Source organism: Quercus suber, unplaced genomic scaffold (genome assembly GCF_002906115.3).
Source record: "Quercus suber isolate HL8 unplaced genomic scaffold, Cork oak 2.0 scaffold_37, whole genome shotgun sequence".
NCBI classification, from domain to species: Eukaryota; Viridiplantae; Streptophyta; class Magnoliopsida; order Fagales; family Fagaceae; genus Quercus; species Quercus suber.
In genome coordinates, this window is record NW_027069502.1 from 897611 (window position 1) to 921045 (window position 23435).

Sequence of the window (23435 nt, forward strand, 5' to 3'; positions counted from 1 at the left end):
TAAATGAGATGAAGAGGCAGTAAAGGGTCAGAAGATGGCTGATGTTGTGATCAACCGTTGTGAGCTCCACAGTCAACCTAGTTCTATCATCCACACTCTACAAATTTATTGTTTTGAGCTTGAGCCACAAATCCTAACCCTATATATATTTTTTATTTTTATTTTTTTTTAGAAAGATGTCATGTATCTATAACATAACTATAACTTGATATATCTATTAGTTAGAGTAATTTGGAATAGTATTGTTTAACATTTTACCAGTTGTTTTAATTAATTGGCAAATTAGGGAATAGCAACGAATTTGACCCAGTTCTAATTTTTTTTTTTTTTTTTTTGGCAAAACAAAAATGCTTATATTAAATAAAGATGACTAAGACGGCTTAAAGTACAAAAAAAATAAGTGGTGGTGAAACATCTTCTACTCACACAACAAAATCAAAGATATGTAAAGTATACCAATCTTATTACATTTTCTCTTAGAAGGAGAGTAATGTAATTCAAAAAGTATGTTAAATTCAAACATGCACGAATTTCTCATTCAACAATACAAGATACGTTTTGGAAAATTTTCCTGCGAATGAGGAAGGAAACAACCTCACGGCTTCTCCGTTTGATACTATTTGGAGCTTCCTGTCATACATCCCTTTTTTTGATACATACCTTTTAAGTATGCAATATAGTAATAATAAAAATACGACATAAAACCAAAAACGTAAAATCACAACAAAGTCGTGAGCAACTCACACCACATCCTTTGAAGTCTCTTCCCTCCCAAATCTCAATCAAACCCAATCTTAAGGGGGAAAGCGACATTTGGCCATTAATAAACCACGAAATTGAGCGTCAATCAGTAACCACTGCCAATTTACAAGGGCCAATTCAATGCCATCCTGAAAAAGACAAAAACTTTTTTCCTTGCCCTCGTTATCATGTCTATTTCACAAGCTAACAGGAAAAGATTCGGAAATAAGATCATTGTTTGTAGGGGCCAAATTGCCACCAGATTATCCCCCCCCACACACACACGTACACCACCCCAAGTTTGGGTAATACTTGATGCTACACAAACGACATTTGAACATCAAAGATTGGAAGTAAAAAAGTGAAGTAGGGGAATTCCGGCAAGGTGTTGGAAAGTTTTGGAAATTAGGGGCTGTTTTTGTTAGTGTTATTTAAATAATAGTTTTCATTGTTTAAACAACACAACACGTATTTTCACGACACTTTTTTATTTACATATATTTTCACAACACTTAAACAACACTACTAAAATAACGTTACCAAACGTGTCTTAAATATTTTTTAAAAGTTTTGAAAATACCTAACACTAGGCTAAACTCGTTGAATTTTACCCAAAAACTAAAAATAAATAAATGAGAGGGAATTAAGTTATAATTCTTCCCATAGACACAGATTTACCCATAGGTTATTTAGGCAATCACCTGTAGTCTTTTGAGTGCAGAAAAATCATATAATCTTGGTCTTGTACGACATCATACTTTTAAAAAGTGAAATAAATCTTTATATTCTCTTTTGTCCTCTCTCTAGAAGTCATCGGTTTAGTATCAAACTTAACCTTTCTTTTCTTCTCCTTTTACCCATAATTTGATTTTAGTATTAATTTAGTTAATGGTGAATTCTTGAATGTTAAGGTTATTAGATGATTCTACTGATAAATGATACTACAACAATATCTTTAATAAATCAGGTTCTATTGTTGTTTTATTTTAGTCATGATATAATTTTATATTATAGTTGGTGTTTCTTTTATTTATATATAATTTTTAATTATAAATGCAGGAAAAAAAGAATCTAGATATGATAACTTGAATAAATAAAAAAAAGTTGAATCTTAAAAGAGATCTTTTGATAAATTTGACTAATAGTCGTAAAAAGTCTCCAAATCCTTGCAAAAAAAGTGATATTATTTTTGGTTTATTTGGGGTTAGTGCATATCCAGGATAAATCAAAAGCCTAATCCTTGCTATCTGGTTTATTACCAAACCCATTATGTTTCTAAAAGTCAGAATCCTATTATTACATCGTATTCCCTTGCCAATTTGCCATTATTCAAATGCAATTTGCTCTTAAATATCAAATGGCATTATGAACTTCTCTTATATCATTAGGCTACAATATTATTTAATATCTTTTTATTAAAGATGAATTATGATAAATCTATCATTGAATTATATCTTTTTTCTTATATTCTCATGTTTGCAAAATTCCTAGAAAATTAAAGATCAATAACAATATCATCAATAAATTGTTTAAATTGCAAGTTTTTGTAATTTAAAATTATGCATAAAATATAAACTTATAAATCATATAATAAATAATGTTAAATTAACACAAAATTTGACATGTGTCTTAAGAACATAAAGAACATGTCAACAGTTAGACCGTAGTCTTAAATTTCAACTAATTTTATAGCTAAAATTTATCCAAAGTTATAAATAGATTTCAATTTTAAAAATAATATATAATCCTAAATATTAAACAAACTTTCTCAAAATTTATTATCTTAAACCTCAAATTATATCAAGTTGGCATGTATGGCATTTATATCATAATCAATACTCCCAAAGAATTGAGAACCATGCAATGCCCAAGCCAATTATTAAAAAAAAAAAAAAAATTGAAGTGAATCTATGGCCATTTGGATTCCCACCAGACATCACAGCTGAAATCCAAACTCATCTGAATTTGCATTTTAAACAGTGGATTTCGTGTACTATTCATGAGACCTGTAAGTATAAAATTTGACAAAATTAACTTTAAAATCAAATTTCACAGTATTATTCGCACATTTAAAAATTATTCTACTACAGTTAATAAATAGTATCCAAATAGACCCTTTATGAAAATAAGAATTCCATTTTAGAAAAGTAGGTATCCATGTTCCCCTAGTTTCATAAAATTCTATTGTTTTTTAATGACAATTACACCCCCAAGTTTAATCCCCATTCCCTAATTAAAAAAACCTCCCCTCTTTCTCGAAGTGTTTTTATAGTTTATACTACGAAAATCAACTATTTTTTAGATTAATTATAACTAAAAGTCTTAAAATGGAGACATGTCAATCTTGTGTCTAGTACTGTGCTATTGTCCATATTAGGAAAGCTAGATATGTAGAGAAAACAAATAATTTTAATATGATGTATTGACAGACAAAATTTATTCATATAAAAGATTTTTTTTGGGTTCAAGGTGTCATTTTAAAATGTTTTGAAAAGGCATGGTCGCTCTGAAAAGGCATTCACAAGTGTTCAGCAATCAGCATATTAGGGTATGAGGAGGCAGGCTATTCTTTCTGAATAGAAAGAGTGGTCAAGGCAAGAGATGGTATTGAGGAAAAAGAAAGACTGTAGAATTTTACAATAGGGAGTCATTTGTTGAGGACTGTCGGTATAAGGCCTACAGTTTTCAATGATGTTTAGAATTCTATAAAAGTGAAGCCCACCGATCTCAAATAAACAATAGACTGGATTAAATGGTATGAAGAAAGATTTGGAAATGCACTCCTTAATAAAGCTCAGTCTTCCCAACAAGAATGGCATCAAATGCTCTTTGTTGTATATATAGGTACATAGAATGGAAAAAGATGCATATAGAAAAGTTAATGGAGAAGATCGGGAAAGAAAAAAAAACAGAAATTAAAAAATAGAAAAATGAATACGCAGCACCTGAGTTATTTTTTGCGAGGGTACCATAGACAACTGAAAAATACAATAATATTGTGCAATTATGATTAGTAACAACACTTAAAACTGATTAATGTTTTTCTTGTGTGCAATTCAAACAAGAGATCGCTTAGATCATTCCCAACAAAGTCCCCCAGCATGCTAGAAGTAGCAAAAAAATGCTCTGTATTTGGCAAGAAAGGACCGTCACTCCAACAATTTGGAAGTGGTCTTCTTCATGTTTCTGTTTTTTTTTTTTTTTTTTTTTTTTTTTAGTTTGTGGTGTGGTGTGGTGTTTTTATTTACAAAGATAAAATTAATTATTTTGGGAAAAGATAGAATGAAAAATATTGATATTTGTTGAGAGAATATTATCGAAATAGAATAGTGACTGTTTTTAATGAGCAAATAAAATAGTGATAGAGTATTGAGTATGATGTTAGCTATATATGAAAAGTAGATTAGCTAAACTAACAAAAAGGAACTAAATTTGGCTCAAAATATTGTTGATGTGAATGCTTTTAGAACAAAAAAATTTAACTAGCAAGGAGGCATCATGGCCTCCAAAATTGGAAAATAGAAATCCTCATCTATACTCAAGTGAATAGTGGTCTTGAAATTATGAATGAACTGATGCCCATTAAGTTTCCTCAGAAAACAATATACATGCAAAATAAGCATTAAAAAAACGCCTAACTGGATCACAATGTGAAAAACAAACTAAAGTGGCATCAGATAATAAGCGGAGTTGTTGTCAACACAGATCATCAGTGTGTAGGATAAGATCAAATTCATCACTTGCCACAAGTCAATTAAAAAACAATGTGTTAACTAAGATGTTCAAAACAACAAGAATGCAAGCATGTCAAGTAAAAACTTAAACGTAACTAATTAAGCAACTTCATCATATAATTTAGATATGTGCAATTCTGCTCAGCAAGATTGCATATAAAGATCATAGACAAGTCTCATATGTCCAGACATAATTAAGCAACTTCATCATAGCAGTATGTATAGGTTTCATATGACAACAATACAAAAGTTGACACAGAAAAAATTAACACAACCATAAATAATCAAAGAGCACCTCAGATATTCCAAAAGTGGAAATTGCAGACAATCAACATGGCATCAGTTCAGACCGCCCGTCTGCTTTTTCACATCATTGGTTATATGTTCAAACTAAAAAAAAAAAAAAAAAAAAGCAACAACAAAAAAAATCTAATCCTAATAAAAGACAAACAAGGATGGCATCAGATAATAAGCGAAGTTGTTAGTCCACATTTAGTTCAGTGTTAAGCATAAGGAGTTTTTTTCATCACTTGCCATCAAAGCAGATTTGGGCGTTAAAAAAATGAAAATCAACACTTAACAAAATACTCCTAAATCAATAAACAGAAAAAACAAAAAAGGCATCAGAGACTTAAGATTTTGACAGCACAGTTTATAATCAGAATATCAATAAGCGGTTTAGTCAAAATATATTCATCACCTGCCATTTCAATTCACATATTCTATACATATGAAAAATAATGAATGAGAGTATCGGAAGGACCATTTGACACCAAGGCAATGGACAAAAGAGTCTGCCCTGGGCTGGTAAAGCCAACCTTTTCACTCTCTGCACCTGTTATATCTCCTCCAGCATTCAGATAATTTTGCCATATGAGGAGAGGGTAAACAGATGCAAAAATCATTCATTAGAAAAAATAAAATAAGAAATTGTTAGGACTCACTCAAATGATCGATTCGATTCGAGGAAAAGCCATGGAGTTTGAAAAAAGCAAAGAGAGAATTCGATATGGAATTGAAGAAGGTTGAGACTTGAAAGAGAGAGAGAGAGAGAGAGAGAGAGGTGGGAAGAGACCGGATACGAGGGTTTTAAATAGGTGGCTTCGTACATGAATTAGGGTTTTGCACCGAAACGCTGTTGATGTACCTTGATTAAACGATGCGTTTTGATATGATGTTGTTAAAATTACTTTGGGCCTTACTGTGATCCACAATCTCTATTCATGTGTGCACTGAGTGGGCCGCTATTTTTAGAATGTTTGATATATGCGCCAAGGCACGACGTATCGTACCCAGTTGGGCCTAGCCAGCCTGCGCCTGTCTATTTTGGAGACAAGTGACTATAAACCATTAAATCCTCAACAAATTAGTTAATGTTTGTCACGTATGCGACTCAACAAGTATTTGTGATAGATCCATATTAAGATTCAATCCTACAATAGATAATTCTGTTTGGTGAGAGAAAATTTTGCATTGTAATTGTATATATAAAGCTCAGAAAGAGGGAAAGGAAAATTAGTGGCGGCTCTAGGAATTTTTTTCGGGGTTGTCATTAAAAAAATTTAATAAAAATAAAACTTGAATATATAAATCACAAAATAAAAACATACACAAATGCATGAAGTTTTAAAATTTCATTCCACAAGTTTTTATATTTTGAAATTGTTATGTGTATGATAGTTTCACTATCAGTGTTATTTGCTACATCTTTTTCAATGTACACAACCAAATAATTATTATGCTATTGATTTCCCATTCAAATACCAAAATATTGCCTCAATAAGTAATAGTATAAACAAAATGCATTATCTTTTTGAAAAAATGTATCACATAAATCCAACAAATTCAGCTAAAAACTAAAACAAGGACTCACAGACTAGTTATTTAAAAAGTGTGCCTTTTTTTATATAAAAAATAGCAATTTTAAAATATGCCATTTGAAAACACAATTTTAAAAAATCACAATTAAACGTTTGATTTGGGTTTTTAGGCTAATTTGTTTGTTTGAGTAATTTTTGATAAATGCTATGTCCACAAAATTTTTACAACACTTTCACAACAAAACCTAGGTGGTAAGTTTTTACTGATTCTAATTTGAACTTTCCAATGGAAATTAATTTTCTGTTCAATGGTAATTGTAGGGTAGGTTTTTGTAGCCCAAGCCCAAAAGATATGGCTCAAAGGGCCAACGAACCCAGGACAATAAATTTGTAAAGAGTGGGCGAAAGAGCTAGGCTGGTTATGAAGTAAACAATGGTTAGCTAGGTTACTTGCAGTGATGATAACATGAACTAATGCTTGAACAACTCCATGAATGTATGTCCGAAGAGACGTTTTATTAAGTGAACAGTGATTATAATATTCAGAGCTACAATAAAACTTTTCTCTTCCTTTTTTCTCTCTCTCCTCTGTCCTCTATTATCAGGGACCCTTCTTCTTTATATAGCATCCTTTCCTATCATCTCTATCGTCCACCTGTTCTTCATCTGCGTATCTACTCAAGTGCATGTCACGTCAGGTGTCTACTTTAGTCCTCTGTGAGTGGCGGTAGCCGAGGTTACACTGTTCAGGGGTCTTCTCCGCATAAATGCGGCCAGAAAAGCTGTTGTAGTGCATTAAATACGGTGGTAGCAGCTTTTCCTTTAGATATTTTTTAGTTCTGATCATCTCCGGATCCACCCCAGGGCTTATCATTATCATTAGGATTGTTAGGAAGATTATTCGGATCTTCCACACGTTTGTTTGATCAAGGCTATTTGTGGCCAAGGAGTAAGACGTCTTCGGACCAGTGATGACCTCTTTGGACGGTACTCCCCCTTTGCTACTGGGCTCCTTGCTCCAGATGGGTTGCCCCAACTACCTATTGCTCCTCAAAAATATAATAGCCCTTAACAGGGTGTCCTGGGCCCATTAAGTAGCTCTGAGTTTTCCCCCCATAATAGCCCCTCAAAATCTTAATTTTTTCCTCGCATCCGAAGAGAAAAAATGGGATTTTGACTTGTCACGGGCTAAAAGCTCGAAAACAGACAAAAATTCGGCCTGGCACGTGTGTAGGTATAGATGCGCGCGCTCCATCATTGCTGCAGTTGTTTTCCGTATTCCCGAAGCGCTACATTAATTACCCCAGGGGGCGCCTTGTCTTTTGCATCCAACGGTGGGCTATTGATCCAACGGACGGGGTTCTTCCTCGGGATTTTGGCGAAATAAATTCTGCCCCTTCGTTTGACCTCGTATAAAGTCTCAGAGGTGGACATTTCTTCCTTACTTTGCAACTCTCAAACCATTCTACAAGAACAAGCACACAAACGCTCCGAGCTCTCCCAATCGCTGGTTTCAATCCTTCCCAGAGTTCTCAAGAATCCTTCTGTGAGTTCAGAGACCGGGGTCTAGTTCAGTTCCTGTAAGTTTCTATCATCTCAATCCTCCAGTTTTCTCTTCGGCTATCCTTTTTCCAATTTGAGCGACCGTTTCCTCACTGCTGCATCATGCCCCCACTTTTCCGTTGAGTAGTGATAGGAAAACTCGAGTACTTGGTAGATAGCCCTGCCTAGTTGGAGAAGTTTAGGGCCACATACCGCATACCTCCAAACGTGGGTGTCAGGTATTGCCTTCCGGAGAAAATATTAACTGATCGGAAAACGGGGGAAGTCGTGATTCCTGTCATCGCCTTCCTAGAGGGTGGAATGACGATCCCTATGGGCCCTATCACCACTAGCTACCTTCGAAACCATAGGATTACCCCTTGGCAGTGCGCGCCTAATATGTTTAGGATCCTAGGAGCAATTGAGGACCTTAACCGCCACCTAGGATTGGGGCTCACTTGGCTCAACGTGGTGCACATGTATGAGTTCCACAGCCAGCAAGGAGCGGGATATTATTTAAAATCTCGGTCCGACGTTGTTAGGCTCATCTCCTGCCTTCCCAAATCTAATAAAGGGATGAAGGATGACTACGTGATCATCTCGGGCGCGTGGTATGACGGCCCTCACTGTCTGACCAGAGCAGGAGAGCCAGGTGGGACATGTTAGGCTTAGGCACACTAACCATAGGTTTAGGATCTTCGTCTCTTAACAGTTTTTGATTCTTCTTGTGTTGCTGCTATCCAGTTTCTAACAAAGCTCTGCTGTGACTTGTAACAGATAAAAGAAACATCTCTCCTCAGCTCAGCCTCACCAACTTCGCCGCGCTCAACTATTTGCTGCGGTCCGAGATCTTTGTAAGCGAGGACTGATAACTCCAATCGACTCCCATCATCCTAGGGTACAAAGTGAAGCGGAAAGACTTCCAACCGATCGGCAACGCGATAATCCAGGGAGAAAAACGTCTCCGCCGTATCGACGTTTTGTTTAAGGGTTTTTTGGCACCGGACGACCTTCCACCCGTACCACACCCAAACCCCCAGGGTATACCCCCTCTTGTCCAGCCACTACAGCAAGTTCCCTTCGGACCAGAGGTTGAGGGTGAAAAGGTTGGTTCCTCTACCTCCTCGCTAGAAGAACAAATAGACAAGTTCCACTTCGGGGGGGGAAGCTTCAGGGGCAAATCAAGTGGTAGAGGTCTTGGACGCTGAGGAAGGAGGTGACAGGCAGTCTAGTGTCCACCCATTTTTGGTAACTGCCCTCCCCGACGACTCTTCGGACGAAGACATGGCGGATCTGAAACGCCTGATGAGGAATAGGGGCCAAAAGGCCGAGCAAAAAGGCACTGGGACCTCCCAGCCAGTAGAGATCCCACCTCCAGCGCCTCCCAAGGCTCCTGAACTCGGCCTGAAGCCCATACCAAACTTGCAGAAGAAGAGGCCCCACGAGCCTGAAGAGAGGGAGATGGGGGTGCCCCCAAAAGTAAGTAAGCAACAGAAGACGGTGAGGGACCGAGGCAAAAGGGCCTCTTCCACTGAAAGCCGTGACGAGAACATCGTGGCTGAGGTCCGCCGAGGAGTAGGACCTCGCATATGGTCCCCAAGGCTTGAGCTGGATGGCGCCCCCATTATTTGGGATACGTCCCTTAGGAATTATGATGGGGGAAGGGCAGGATACGTTGCTGAGGCCCTGCAGCAGCCACTCCTCCTCCCTCACGATATGGAGTCCTATAGGCGTTTCAACCAGCAGGAGCTCTTCTTATCCCTTAAGAGGGACATGGCCATGGTAAATGAATTTGCTCTCTTAATTTGAGTTCTATTTTTAATTTGCTTTGCTTCCTTTCTTCACCTTGTGCTAAAAATGTGGTCATGTAGATTACTCATCAGATCTACATGGCTGAGGAATGGAACTAAAAGTTCTACCTCGAGGCCCAAGTAGCAGTCCAGTCTCAATCCGAGGCGGAGAAGGCTCTTGGCCTGCTGAAGGATGATTATGCTCGCACATCCGAGCAGCTTAAGGCCGTGACCCGGGAGAGGGACAACTACAAGGCCGGCCTCCAAAATGCCGAGACCCAGGCCGAGGAGCAGCGCAAACAATTGCGTGCGTCAGAGATCAACCTGGCGACCGAAAGGGAGCTGCTGAAGGGTCTCAGGGCTGAACTCCAAAAAGCCAGGGAGGGCGCCCGAGCAGCCGAGCAGGCGGTTCAACTGGCCAAGGAGTTAGTTAAAGCTAAGAGAAAAGCGGCATATCAACTGGGAGTGGACGAGACTAGGAAGCTGCTTATGGAGCAATTTGCTTCGGTTGCTCGTGAGTACTGGGACGTAACCTGGCAAAAGGCACTGGACGTTGCTGGGGTCTCTTCGGACTCTCCCCTGAGGCTACCTGGGAGCATATACTATGATCCAGAGATCCGAGAGCTCCTAGAGACTGACTCTCCTCCTGCTCCACAGCTTTTTGAGGCTACGGAGCAAAGCTTAGTCAGTGTAGCTTCCCCATCCGCCCTTGATGCACCCAGAGAGGCTGGTCTACCAGTTGAACCAGCCAAAGACAAAGGTCAAGGGTTGGACGAAGAGAAGACTCCTGCTGAGTCCCAGAGCCAAGCCCCAGAAGCTGCTGCTCAGACAGGCCAGGTTGCTGACCCTGTGGTTCCTCCAGCTCAAGAGTAGATACATAGGGCCCCCATTTTCTTTGTGTTTTTCTTTTTGTAAGAGATTGTAAGCTACTTTCTTGATTAATGAAGCAATCTCTCCTTCGCATTCATTTGATCTGCTGTGTGTAATACAACTCACTATTATTATTAAAGTCCTGTACTTTAACTTTATTGTGATCCTGATATCATGTTAACAACGCGCATGACTAAGATTGGTATTAGAAAGGGGCAGAATGTATGAGAACTATTACTAAACAACAGAAACTACAAGGGTTATAGTAAAAAGCTCCACAAGCCTTTCCAAATGTGCACAAAAGAATACAAGGCAAGATAGGTTAGGGTTAATTTAAAAACATTCAGGAATCTCAATCATGGCTCATCAGAGAGTGATACTTCAATAGAAATCGTTACATTGGATTTAGATTCGAGCAGTCAGAGAGCTGTGATAGAGTGTTAACTTGCTCAAGTTTTCTGGTCCGAGGACCACGGGCATAGCTAGATTTAAGTTTAAACAATTAAAGGAATCGTAACATAGTGCTAACTAATCCATATCATCTGGTCCGAGGACTACAGGCATGAATGGATTTAAGTTTAAACACTTAAAGGAATCGTAACATAGTGCTAACTAACCCATATCATCTGGTCCGAGGACTACAGGCATGAATGGATTTAAGTTTAAACACTTAAAGGAATCGTAACATAGTGCTAACTAACCCATATCATCTGGTCCGAGGACTATATGCATGAATGTATTTAAGTTTAAACACTTAAAGGAATTGTAACATATTGATATGCTGATTAAAAGAAGAGTTTGATTAATAATAATACCTTTTGAGGTTATTTACATTCCACGGGCGTGGTATCACATGATTGTCTAGGTCTTCAAGGAAGTATGCCCCAATGCCAGCTCCTGAAGTAATACGATATGGTCCTTCCCAATTAGGCCCTAATTTTCCCCAAGCTGGGTTCTTTGCGGTGCCAACCACCTTTCTTAGTACCAGATCGCCAGGTTCCAGAGGTCTGAGCCTTACGTTGGCGTCGTAGCCCTGTCTAAGCTTTTGCTGGTAATGCGCTAATCGGACCATTGCATTTTCCCTCCTTTTATCAATTAGGTCCAAGCTCTTCTCTAGCAGCTCATCGTTACCCGTTGGACTAAACGAGCTAGTTCTTAGTGTCGGGAATCCAGTTTCCAAAGGTATGACAGCTTCAGCCCCGTAGGTCATTGAGAAGGGGGTCTCTCCAATAGACCTGCGTGGAGTGGTTCTGTAAGCCTAAAGCACATGTGGCAATTCTTCTACCCATTTACCCTTCGCGTCGTCTAATCTCTTTTTCAAGCCATTCACAATGACCTTGTTGACAGCTTCGGCCTGGCCATTACCCTGGGGATAAGCTGGGGTGGAGTACCTATTTATGATCCCCAGCTCGCTACAATAGCTCCTAAATGCTTTGCTATCAAACTGCAGGCCATTGTCCAAGATGAGAACACATGGGACTCCAAATCGAGTAACTATACTCTTCCACACAAACTTTTGCACGTCTACGTCTCGGATGTTTGCAAGAGGTTCGGCTTCGACCCACTTGGTGAAGTAGTCAGTGCCGACCAGCAGATATTTCTTGTTTCCTGCAGCCTTAGGGAATGGTCCCACGATATCCAAGCCCCATTGGACGAAAGGCCACGGGCTGGATAGTGGGTTGAGAGTCCCCCCTGGCTGATGAATGTGTGGGGCGAATCGCTGACACTGATCACATTTTTTAACATAATCCAGGGCTTCATTTTGCATGTTTGGCCACCAATAACCTTGAGTGATGGCTCGGTGAGCTAAGGATCTTCCTCTAGTGTGGCTTCCACAGATTCCTTCATGCAATTCCTCTAATAACAGCTCAGCCTTTTCAGGATGCACGCACAACAAGTATGGCCCTAAATAGGAACGTTTGTATAGTTTCTGATCTTCAGACAACCAGAACCTGGCTTCTTTCCTCTGAATTTTATCAGCTTCTCCCTTCTCTCCAGGCAAGATATCTTCCTTTAGAAACTTAACTAAAGGGTCCATCCAACTGGGTTCAACCCTGACCTGGTGCACTTGAATTACTTCTTTTCCTGCTTCGGTAGGCTTATGTAAGTCCTCGACGAGGATAACTCTCGGCAAATTCTGTGCCGAAGAAGTGGCTAGAGTGGCCAAGGAGTCCGCGTGTGAGTTACCATTCCTAGGAATATGCAACAAGCTGAAAGATTCGAACCCTGACTGCAAATGTTTAACTCGGCTTAAGTATCCCTGCATCCTTTCGTCCATTGCCTCGAACTCTCCCTGTACTTAACCCACAATCAGCCTTGAGTCCGAGAATAACTTTACTGCTTTTCCCCCCATCTTTTGGACCATACTCATCCCTATCAGTAGGGCTTCGTATTCCGCCTCATTATTTGTTGCCGAGAAGCCCAGCCTTAATGCTTTTTCAATAATGATTCCCTCAGGGGATATCAACACTAGCCCCACTCCAGAGCCTCTCTGGTTGGCAGCACCATCCACGTATGCCTCCCAATGGGAAGGGCCTTGTTGAGAAATCATGCCAACCGATTTTTCATCCATGTCTGATGTCAGCTTTACTTCTTCTAGTCGGGGCTCCGTAAACTCGGCTACCAAATCAGCAAGCACCTGACCCTTGACCGAGGTGCGTGGCATATACTTGATATCGAAAGACCCTAGGATCGTCCCTCATTTTGCAATTCTTCCAGTGTAGTCTGCACTTCGGAGTATAGCCCTGAGCGGAAGCTGGGTTAGAACGACAACCGTATGGGCTTGGAAATAATGTGAGAGCTTTCGTGTACCGAGCACCACTGCTAAAATGGCCTTTTCCAACGGTAAATAACAGACCTCGGCTTCATACAGTGACTTGCTTACACAATAAACGGGTTTCTGCACACCGCCATCTGTTCGGATCAGTACCAAGCTTACAGCATGGGTAGCTACAGCGATATACGCAAACAAGACCTCGTCGGGCTCAAGGCTGGACATGATTGGTGGTCGAGCTAGATAATCTTTCAACTGTTGGAAAGCCACAGCGCACTCTTCTGTCCACTCGAACCCTTTCCACTTGTTAATCAGGAAAAAGAAAGGCCAACACCTATCCGCTGACCGAGAGATAAATCGATTTAAGGCTGCCGTCATCCCTGTCAGCTTCTGAACCTCCTTGGGATTTTGGGGAGCTTGCAACTCATTGATGGCCCTTATCTGATCAGGGTTGACCTCAATTCCCCTGTGAGTCACCATATATCCCAGGAACTTGCCTGACCCCACACCAAACGAGCACTTAGCAGCGTTCAAGCGTAGCTTGTACTTCCTGAGAACTTCAAAGGTGCTTTCCAGGTCCTTCACGTGCTCGGCCACCACTTTTCTCTTCACCACCATGTCATCTATATAAATCTCAATGTTTCTTCCCAGCTGTGGTTCAAACATCCTCGTCATCATCCTTTGGTAAGTAGAACCCGCATTTTTTTAACCGAACGGCATCACCTTATAGTGGTAGTTACCCATGGGAGTCATAAAAGCAGTCTTTTCCTGGTCTTCCAGGGCTAAGGGTATTTGATGATAGCCTTGGAATGCGTCTAAGAAGCTCATTCGGGGGTATCCGACGGTGGCATCTACTAGCCGATCGATTTTAGGCATGGGGAATGGATCTTTAAGGCATGCCTTATTTAAGTCGGTGAAGTCCACACATACTCGCCATTTTCCGCTCTTCTTCTTCACCACCACAGTATTTGCCAACCACTCTGGGTAGAAAACCTCTTTAATAGCCCCAGCTTGTTTGAGTTTTGCTACTTCCTCTCTGACTGCTTCAGCGTGTTCCTTAGATGGGCGCCAAGGAGGCTGCTTCTTAGGGGTGATCATGGGGTTTACTTTCAAATGGTGGCATATAAATTTCGGATCCACCCCAGGGGCTTCATAAGCGTTCCAAATGAATACGTCGAGGTTTTCCTTAAGAAGTCGCACTAATTCCTCTTTTTCCTAAAACGGCAATTAGGATCCGAGTTGAAAGAATTTTTCGGGATTATCCCCAATGACGACTTTTGTCAAATCTTCGCACCCTGCGCCCTTGTCTGGATCTTCAGTGGGCGATGACTGGTGCTTTGGTTGCTATAAGCCCCTGGTTGACGACCCGGCTCCTGGCTCATGTTGAATGGCAGCCACTAAGCACTGTCTAGCTATGGATTGATCCCCCCGAATTTCGCAAACCCGGCCTTCGGATGGGTATTTGATTTTCTGATGCAAGGTGGAAGAAACCGCCCCCAGCGCATGAAGCCAAGATCTGGCTACAATTACTGTATAGGGTGAATAGACATCCACAACTATGAAATCCACCTCCACCACCTCTGAGCCAATCTGCACAGGTAGTCGTATTTTGCCCTTCGAGGTAACAACTCTTCCTTCGAAACTGATCAGCGAAGAAGTATATGGTGTCAAGTCACTAAGTTTGAGGTTCAGCCCCCTGTAGAGATCAGGGTACATTATTTCTGCAGCGCTACCTTGGTCAACCATCACCTGTTTCACATCATACCCCCCAATTCTGAGAGTGACGACCAACGCATCATCATGAGGCTGGACAGCGCCCACCTTGTCTGCGTCCGAGAAACCTAAAACTAGTTGATCATCCAGTTTGCACCTCTTCGAACCCCGGCCAGATTCCCCCGCAGGCAACTGATCCACCGACATGACCTTGGATGGCCAGGATCCTGTTCTTCCTAGGGCTACAAAGATAACATTGATAGTTCCCAGAGAGGGTTTCAGAGGATCGTCCCTCCGGGACTCCGCACTCATCGGACCTCCTCGGCCACTGGTGTGATGTAGGAGATGTCGCAGTTTCCCTTCGCCGACTAGTTGTTCCAAATGAACCCACAAGTTCCTGCAGTCCTCAGTCGTGTGCCCATGATCCTGGTGGTATTGGCAGTAGAGATTGCGATTACGTCTGTCAGGATTCCCTGCCATCTTGTTCGGCCACTTGAAGAACGGCTCGTTCTTGACTTTTTCTAAAACTTGATGGACTGGGTCTCTGAATACGGTGTTGACAGTCTGGGGATTGGCTGCTCCCGACTGCGTAGGAAAATCTCTCCTCGGTTTGCTGCTGGTGTATCGATCCGACCTGAAATCCCTCCTCTCCTGGGGGATAACCTTCTCCTTGCCTTTTCCTTGTTGTTGGTCTTCTTCAACTCTCTTATACTTCTCGATGCGGTCCATTAGCTGATGCATGCTAGTAACGGGTTTACCAGACAAGGATATCCTTAAACCATGATCGGTAGGGAGGCCGAGCTTAAACGTTTCTAGGGCCATTGATTCAAAATTGCCCTCCATGTCATTAAACATCTCCCAATATCTGTCCGAATACACCTTCAGTGTCTCTCCTTCCTGCATGCTTAAAGACAGTAGAGAAGACAAAGGTCGGGCCACTCTTCGGCAGGTGACAAATCGTGAACTAAAAGCTTAGGTGAGCTCTTTGAAAGAGCTGATCGAATTTGGGTTCAGCCCATCGAACCACCTCATGGCAACTGGCCCAAGACTGGAGGGGAAGACCTTACACATCAACACTTTGTCCCTGGAGTAGACAGCCATCCTCTGGTTAAAATGACTCACATGTTCCACAGGGTCTGTTTTACCGTTGTAGATGGTGAACGTTGGTTGATTAAAACACCGAGGAAGTCTCGCCTCTTCAATCCTGTGCGTGAAGGGTGACCTAGAAATCTGGTTTAGAGCCCTGCTTATGGCGTCGTTTCCCACGTCTCCATGTGGTGGACTTCTGTGTTGCCCCTTGCTATGAGATTCTTCTTCATAGGTATAGGACTCGCTGGCTGGTGTCCTGGATTTATGTTGATAAGTGACGTCCGGCTCCTTATCAGGGTCCTCATCAGAGTACGAGGGAGCCCGTTTCCTCTTTGCATGGCGTAACTCCCTTTTTAGCTTTTCAATCTCCCGCTATAAATCTCGGTTCTTCTCTGCATGGGACATGTGACTTCCCCCATGTGATTGGTTCTGACCAGGGGGCACGGTGTGCACGCTACCCTCGCGGTCCTGTCTCCGCTCCAGGTTAAGAAAGGGGTCAACGTGTTGGGATGCCCTAGACTCCACTTCTTGTTGACCGTGTCCAGCCATCACCTACTGTTGTTTCCACCCCTACACAAGCTCTCCCCACAGACAGCGCCAATTGTAGGGTAGGTTTTTGTAGCCCAAGCCTAAAAGATATGGGTCAAAGGGCCAATGAACCTTGGACAATAAATTTGTAGAGAGTGGGCGAAAGAGCTAGGCTGGTTATGAAGTAAACAATGGTTGGCTAGGTTACTTGCAGTGATGATAACATGAACTAATGCTTGAACATGTCCGAAGAGACGTTTTATTAAGTGAACAGTGATTATAACATTCAGAGTTTCAGTAAAACTTTTCTTTTCCTTTTTTCTCTCTCCCCTCTGTCCTCTATTATCAGGGACCCTTCTTCTTTATATAGCATCCTCTCCTATCATCTCCATCGTCCACCTGTTCTTCATCTGCGTATCTACTCAAGTGCATGTCACGTCAGGTGTCTACTTTAGTCCTCTGTGAGTGGCGGTAGCCGAGGTTACACTGTTCAGGGGTCTTCTCCTGCTCATCTCCGGATCCACCCCAGGGCTTATCATTATCATTGGGATTGTTAGGAAGATTATTCGGATCTTCCACACGTTTGTTTGATCGAGGCTATTTGTGGCCAAGGAGTAAGACGTTTTCGGACCAGTGATGACCTCTTCGGACGGTACTCCCCCTTTGCTACTGGGCTCCCTGCTCCAGATGGGCCGCCCCAACTACCTATTGCTCCTCGAAAATATAATAGCCTTTAACAGGGTGTCCTGGGCCCATTAAGTAGCTCTGGGTTTTCCCCCCCACAGTAATAATCTGCTATTTAAAATTTGTTATGAAAATGCTGTGAACATAGCATTTCTCGCAATTTTTTGGTTCAACATTCAACGGACCAAAATTTTGGAAATGTTGAATTTTATTTTTAATTGACTCAATTGTTATTAAGGGTGTTCAAGTTTTTTTTTAGAGTAGTCAAGTTTTTTTAGAGTGGTCAAATTTTTTTCTAGGGTGGTCAAAAGACCCATATTAATTTAAAACTCAAAAATGTTTAAGGTATATTTATTTAAAAAAAAAAAAATTCAAGATGGTCATGTGACCACCTTGATTAACCATTGGCACCGCTCATGAGGAAAACTAACTTCTAACCAACTATTGCCCACCCTTGTCTAATCCAGTTATAAGTCTCATAGTTGGACCTTCGTTTACGTGTGCTTCAAAATTAGGTATTACATGCATTGGATGCATGTATCCACCTTATCATATGGGGATGCATGTCCACCCCCATGTCATAGGGTGGATAAATTTATTTGATGCATGATAAATTTTCTCCAAAACTAGGCTTGCAAAATGTATTCTTAGAAAATTTAATGCTATAGACAGGTTGTTTTGGAGGGAGACTCATAGATCATAATCAAAACCTTGAACAACGACCTATAACTTGCACATTTTGACCATATTGCTCAAAATGTAAAGTTTCTTGCCTCTTTTTTTTACTTGTACTAAATTCTCTCATGTACGTTGGCAAGGGAATGTTGTAGAACATTCCTAGCAAGGCAAGCTATTTTGTCTCCAAATAGTGTAGATGGAAGAAGTACCATCAAACATTGAAATTATACTCCAAGTTGACTTGATTAACTTTTTTTAATTAAAGTTTAGCATCTTTTCCCTCCAAAAATAAATAAATTCAAAGGCCATTCCATGGGTGTTGTCCCCCCATATCATAGGTAGCCAAGGACAGAGCCAGAATTTTAAATTAGGGGGCGCAGTTTTACTGTTGATTCTGTGCGTCGACTTCAACCTCTGATTTTGATACTTATTAGCTGTTGAGATTTTTTTTTTTTTTTTTTTTTGTGTGTGGATAGGAACAAAATTATTTTTGTTTAGAATTTTTTAAAGGGCAAGGTTTTTTATTTTGGATAAAATTAGTTAATTGAGTTTAGTTTTGTTTTTAGTTTTGGAAATTTTTGTTGTTGAGCTTCTTCTTTTTTTCTTTTTTGCTTGTATATTTTGTTTTAGATTTTAGATCTATACATTTTTTTATAGTCACTAAAATGCGAAAAATGCTACATTTACAAGTTTTTTTTATAAATTAATGATGTGATAAATGGTTACTTATAAAAATAAAAATAAAAATAATAATGTGAGTGGTGTGCCTATATCTCTCCTAGTCCAAGAGTGGTTCCATCCCAGTAGGCAGCCTACAGAAGGACAAGGTGTACCACTGTTGACTGTACTATCAATACTTCGGAATTTAGATCTTATTACAAGTCTTGTTGGGTAAGGTGACAATATGGTAGGCCACTTGTTTGCTAGACATGAACAATACTTGAAAATGTCTTCTAAAAATCTAAGTTGTAACTCCTGAATTTGGCTATAAGATACCTCGGCCATCATTGAAAGGCAAACACAGATGGATGTAACACAGTTTAAGTAATTAAAAAAAAAATCATATTTCACTATTAAAATAAATAAATAAACAAAATATGGTAAGTAAAATTTCAAAAGAAGTAGTGAAATGATGTCAAAATAATGCTTGGACAAAGTTTGTTCATGAAGATTAGTCGGCAATCAAGTAATTGATACTTTCCCCAAAATATTATATGTCCCTTTTTTAAGCTTAATCTGTTAAATATTGTTATAATAAGAGACAAGTTAGATTATTTGTGGTATACGATTTGGCATTTAATAGAAAGTTTTTCAAAGAAAGAAGAATATATTAATTGGTAAAGGTAAATAAATTTCAAGTTCTATACTTCTATCTGGTTTCATATTTATCAAGTCTCCTAAAGCTTGATCCTCACTAATGGGGTTACAAAACCACAAAAAAAAAAAAAAAAAAAAAAAAAAAAAAAAAAAAACCCGACAAAAGACAAAGAATTTCCAGTTCACCTATATGTACATGCAATTTTGTACGTCAAACTTTTTTTCTTGTACTTTAATTCTCGTTAAGTTGTTATAGCAAAACAAATCAAACTCCTTGTTCTCCATCTTGTTCTCTCTTAAGGTCAGAAGGAGGCAAAAAGCAATCCATGGACAAACCACAAATATTAAAATCAACCTCTTCAATTCTCCAGGACTCCTCAATCTTCCGCCTGTGATGAAACGCCTCTCCATACCTATACAACGTGGTATTAGTTCTACCGCCATGAGCTATATTAATGCCATCAATGTATCTATAATCTTGGATCATCGATTCCATGCTTGTTTCCCAAAACACACTATCATTTCCTTTAATGGACTTCATTCTTACTAGCTTTGTGTCCTCGAATTGGACAAGGAGTCCTGTACGTTGGCTGAAATAGCCCCATACTGTGTGGTGGACAATTTCAGTGTTGGGTGTACATTGTGCTTTGAGGAGAAGTGGGGCAGTCTCGAGCTTGAGTATGAAACAGTCTTCATCGTTTATGGTTTTCTCTCCAATGCACACTGCATCTAGGAACAAGTTAGCTGTGCACCTGGGGTCCAATCCCTGATGAGACCACAAAGTGAAAATAATTCATGTTAAATGCAAAGGAGCACATTTTGAGGTATGTCCAACAAGATCATGTACACTATTTGATGATGCTTGAAAATATTTAAGTTATTGGTATGAATGACATTAAAATCTCCAAACCTAAACCCTTAAAATATTTTACATATTAAATTCATATAAATTTCTATTCCAAACTCATCCATTTATCTTTCTATGATTCATGTCAAACAGGTTGAGTCAAGTTGACGTAAAATTGAACATCTAAAATATTTTTTGCATTAGCATACATTTGTATACTAGATTAATCATCTAAAACTCAAACTCTTTCTAAAGCCTAAAAAATTTAGAACCAAACCCTTCCCAAACCGCTTTAAAAAACTATAAAGTCTTGCTATCAGAAAAGCCATTAAACTCCATTGCCATCCCTAGTTATTCAACAATATGAGATGCATATATGACTATATATAAAAACATAGATACAATAGGTATATTTCATTAGAAAGATGATCCATGAAAGCCAATTCTAGTTTGAAAGCAATAATATATACACCTGGAAGAACCTGCGCAGAGGCCTTGGAGGACCTTTATTAGCATGAGAAGGTTGAGAAGAAGACTGATTCCAAGCTACCTTGCCATCACTACCTGCACTGACCTTGAAACCAGAAACGACCAATTCCAAATACCACAAATCCGGGTTCTTTTGCCATAAAACGAATCCACCAACCTCACAATTGCCTTTGGCATGCAAACTAACATCACCTTGGTGCATTTCCGACCCAACCATCTTCACTTGTCCCACTGCATACATGCTTTTCACTGAATTTAATGCTGCTTGTCCTCCAGTAGCGGCTACATACTGTTGTACTATATATTTCGCTGTAGAAGCTTCCTGTTCGTATAACAGAAATTTTTTTTGTTAGCTAGCTATCAATGAAGGTAGTGATCAGTGTGTTTCAAAAATAAAATCATTCGTCACTATACACCATTAACGTGATACTTACTTTACAAATACAAATTCTTGTGAGATGGTAGGCAAAGGTCATGGTTCAAGTTTTTAAGAATGAACTTCGCACTTATAAACTTAAATTAGGCTAAAGTAATATTTCTATCTCAAATAAAAAAAAGAAAATATCATTTCTACCCTACTATTTTTTCAATAGAAAAATGCATGGAAACCTATTGAAAGGCATTCGAAAAGCATTATCAAGGGTAAAGAATCCATTTAAGAAACTAATGTGGTGGGATGGAGGGTTTATTTAAATAAATAAATCAGTAACTTGGAAGGGTTCTAGTGGTGCTTTTAGCTGCATATTTTCTTAAAACGGGAGAAAAAAGTGACTTTTTTGCATAAAGTAAACTAAATTTACTTAAAATCTCTTTGTCTCGTCTTTAAGCTGATAAACTTACAGCAAATAAGCTAGCTAAACACACTAGGCATTCATGGATTGATGATGAGTGCATTTCACAACATTCAAACAAGTGGCAATAAACAAAAAGAGTAACATTTTTCTATAGGTTACCAATAGCAAGAATAACAATGTATCATGGTCCTTTACCCTCATATTAACACATATAAAGACTTCAATAAAATATGTCAATGGGCCAGGAGTGCCATATATGCCATCCTCTTTTGAAAACCCCCACCCCTATATCGGCCAAAATTTCATTTAGAAATTTCAGAGGTCGCTCATATTTTGGCCTCCTAGAAAAAATAATGGTCTTGGCTATTGGTTCCATCATTTAGACCAATATAAAATAGGATTATAAAGACTCATCCAATAGTATAATGTTAACGATCAAGAGATCGTAATTGTGTAGCATAGCATAATGTGTACCATCAAAAGGTGGGAAAGAAAAACTTATCAGACCCTTCATACTTGTAAATTTAATTACATATCATTGAGAACATATGAAAAATGGTATAACTCCATGATACAACAATGTATGTTTTATTCTGAAACAATGAAGAAAAGTTTATATATGTGCTTACAATCGAACAATCTTTGATGGGGCGGGTTAACGGTTGGTCTGGTTGGACTTGAAAAGGGATGAGAGGAGTACCAACAAGCTTTAGCAATGCCATAAACTCATTGTTTGATTCAGCCGCAAGATGTGTTGATTTATCTACACCTTGAGCTCTCATCAAAGCACGCAAATTTTGCCAACGCAGCGCGCCATTGCTGCCCATGTTGGTGAACATTTCCTCAGGTATAGGAACCTCCAGCACGGTATCAAGCCCATCTTCCTTATCATAATTTGGACACAGTTTCCTCATGGAAATAAACATGACTTATAAATTGTATGTGAATTATGAAGAAAGTTATGAAAGGCACTGAGAAAGAAAGAAAAAAAAAATTAAGGAGAAAGAGGAAAGGTAATCCTAATCACAAAATGGTAATTACCTTCCTCTTTCTCACCATAAACTTGATGTTGGGATTGAATGGAGCAGGTGATTTTGTATGTATATGCAAATGAGAACTGGTAATGAGAAGGAGGGGAGGGAGAGTTTTGTATTGCCTAGGGTGCTCCTTGCCCGTAGGTCTCGTATGGGCACGGTTTTTTCGAACAGGTACAGTTTCCTTTGTTTAAGGAATCTTCACCAATTTTTTTTATTTTTTGGTGAGAAACAAACTAACTGTTAAACACACACATGATTAACAACGATAAGTTAATATGTTATTTGACTTACTTTCTACATCTGTATGTAACCAATTACATGCCTAACACCATGTCTTATATTGACTACAAGAGTCTAAACATACAATCTTTTACATTTACTAGGTGGTATGTTGTTAATAATAGACAATAAAATAGTATAAGTGGTAAACGAAATCTATAACAACTTAACACCTAAATATTTTGTGATCAAAAAAACAGTTTTGTATGTAGCATTAGTTTATTAATTAAATGAGTATTTGTGGAAAACGAGTTATGTTTAGTTTCATTTCATATTAATAAACATACAATCTTTTCACATCTAGCTACTAGGTGGGAAGTTGTTAATAATAGACAATAAAATAGCGTAAATGGTGAACAAAATCAATAACAATTTGAAACGTCAATATTTTGTGACAAAAAAATAAGTTACGTCTGTAGCATTAGCACTAGCATTAGTTGATTGATTAAAAGAGTATTTGTGGAAACCGGGTTATGTTTGGTTTCATTTCATATTAGTGAGTCAGTCAGTCAGTGACCAAATTAAATGATGGTATCAGTTTCTACTTATAGGAGTATAGATATGAACATATAAAAACTAGAGTAATTAGATACAATTTTTCAATTTTGTAAAAATCAAAATCAAATCGTAAAAAGGAAGCACATATCATCTAGCCAGCCGACTTTTCCTAATCACATCACAGTGCTATCTTTGACTAAAGAACTAACAAG

At 39.2% G+C, this 23435-nt stretch overlaps 1 protein-coding gene and 2 non-coding genes across 3 annotated transcripts; all 3 read right to left on the reverse strand.

The window, feature by feature from the left end:
• Window positions 1–4407: 4407 nt before the first annotated feature.
• On the reverse strand, window positions 4408–4489 carry LOC112038348 (small nucleolar RNA R16). Its single transcript, XR_002885826.1, has one exon. It is a non-coding gene; the product is annotated as a small nucleolar RNA R16 (small nucleolar RNA).
• A 440-nt stretch (window positions 4490–4929) lies between these two features.
• LOC112038349 (small nucleolar RNA R16) lies at window positions 4930–5013 on the reverse strand. Its single transcript, XR_002885827.1, has one exon. It is a non-coding gene; the product is annotated as a small nucleolar RNA R16 (small nucleolar RNA).
• A 14390-nt stretch (window positions 5014–19403) lies between these two features.
• On the reverse strand, window positions 19404–22544 carry LOC112038327 (uncharacterized). The gene is made up of 3 exons (XM_024071136.2): window positions 22039–22544; window positions 20599–20937; window positions 19404–20045 (listed from the first exon to the last, which is right to left on the reverse strand). The coding sequence occupies exons 1-3, from the start codon at window positions 22333–22335 to the stop codon at window positions 19545–19547; spliced, it is 1137 nt and encodes a 378-aa protein (XP_023926904.1). The 5' UTR covers window positions 22336–22544; the 3' UTR covers window positions 19404–19544.
• Window positions 22545–23435: the final 891 nt, after the last annotated feature.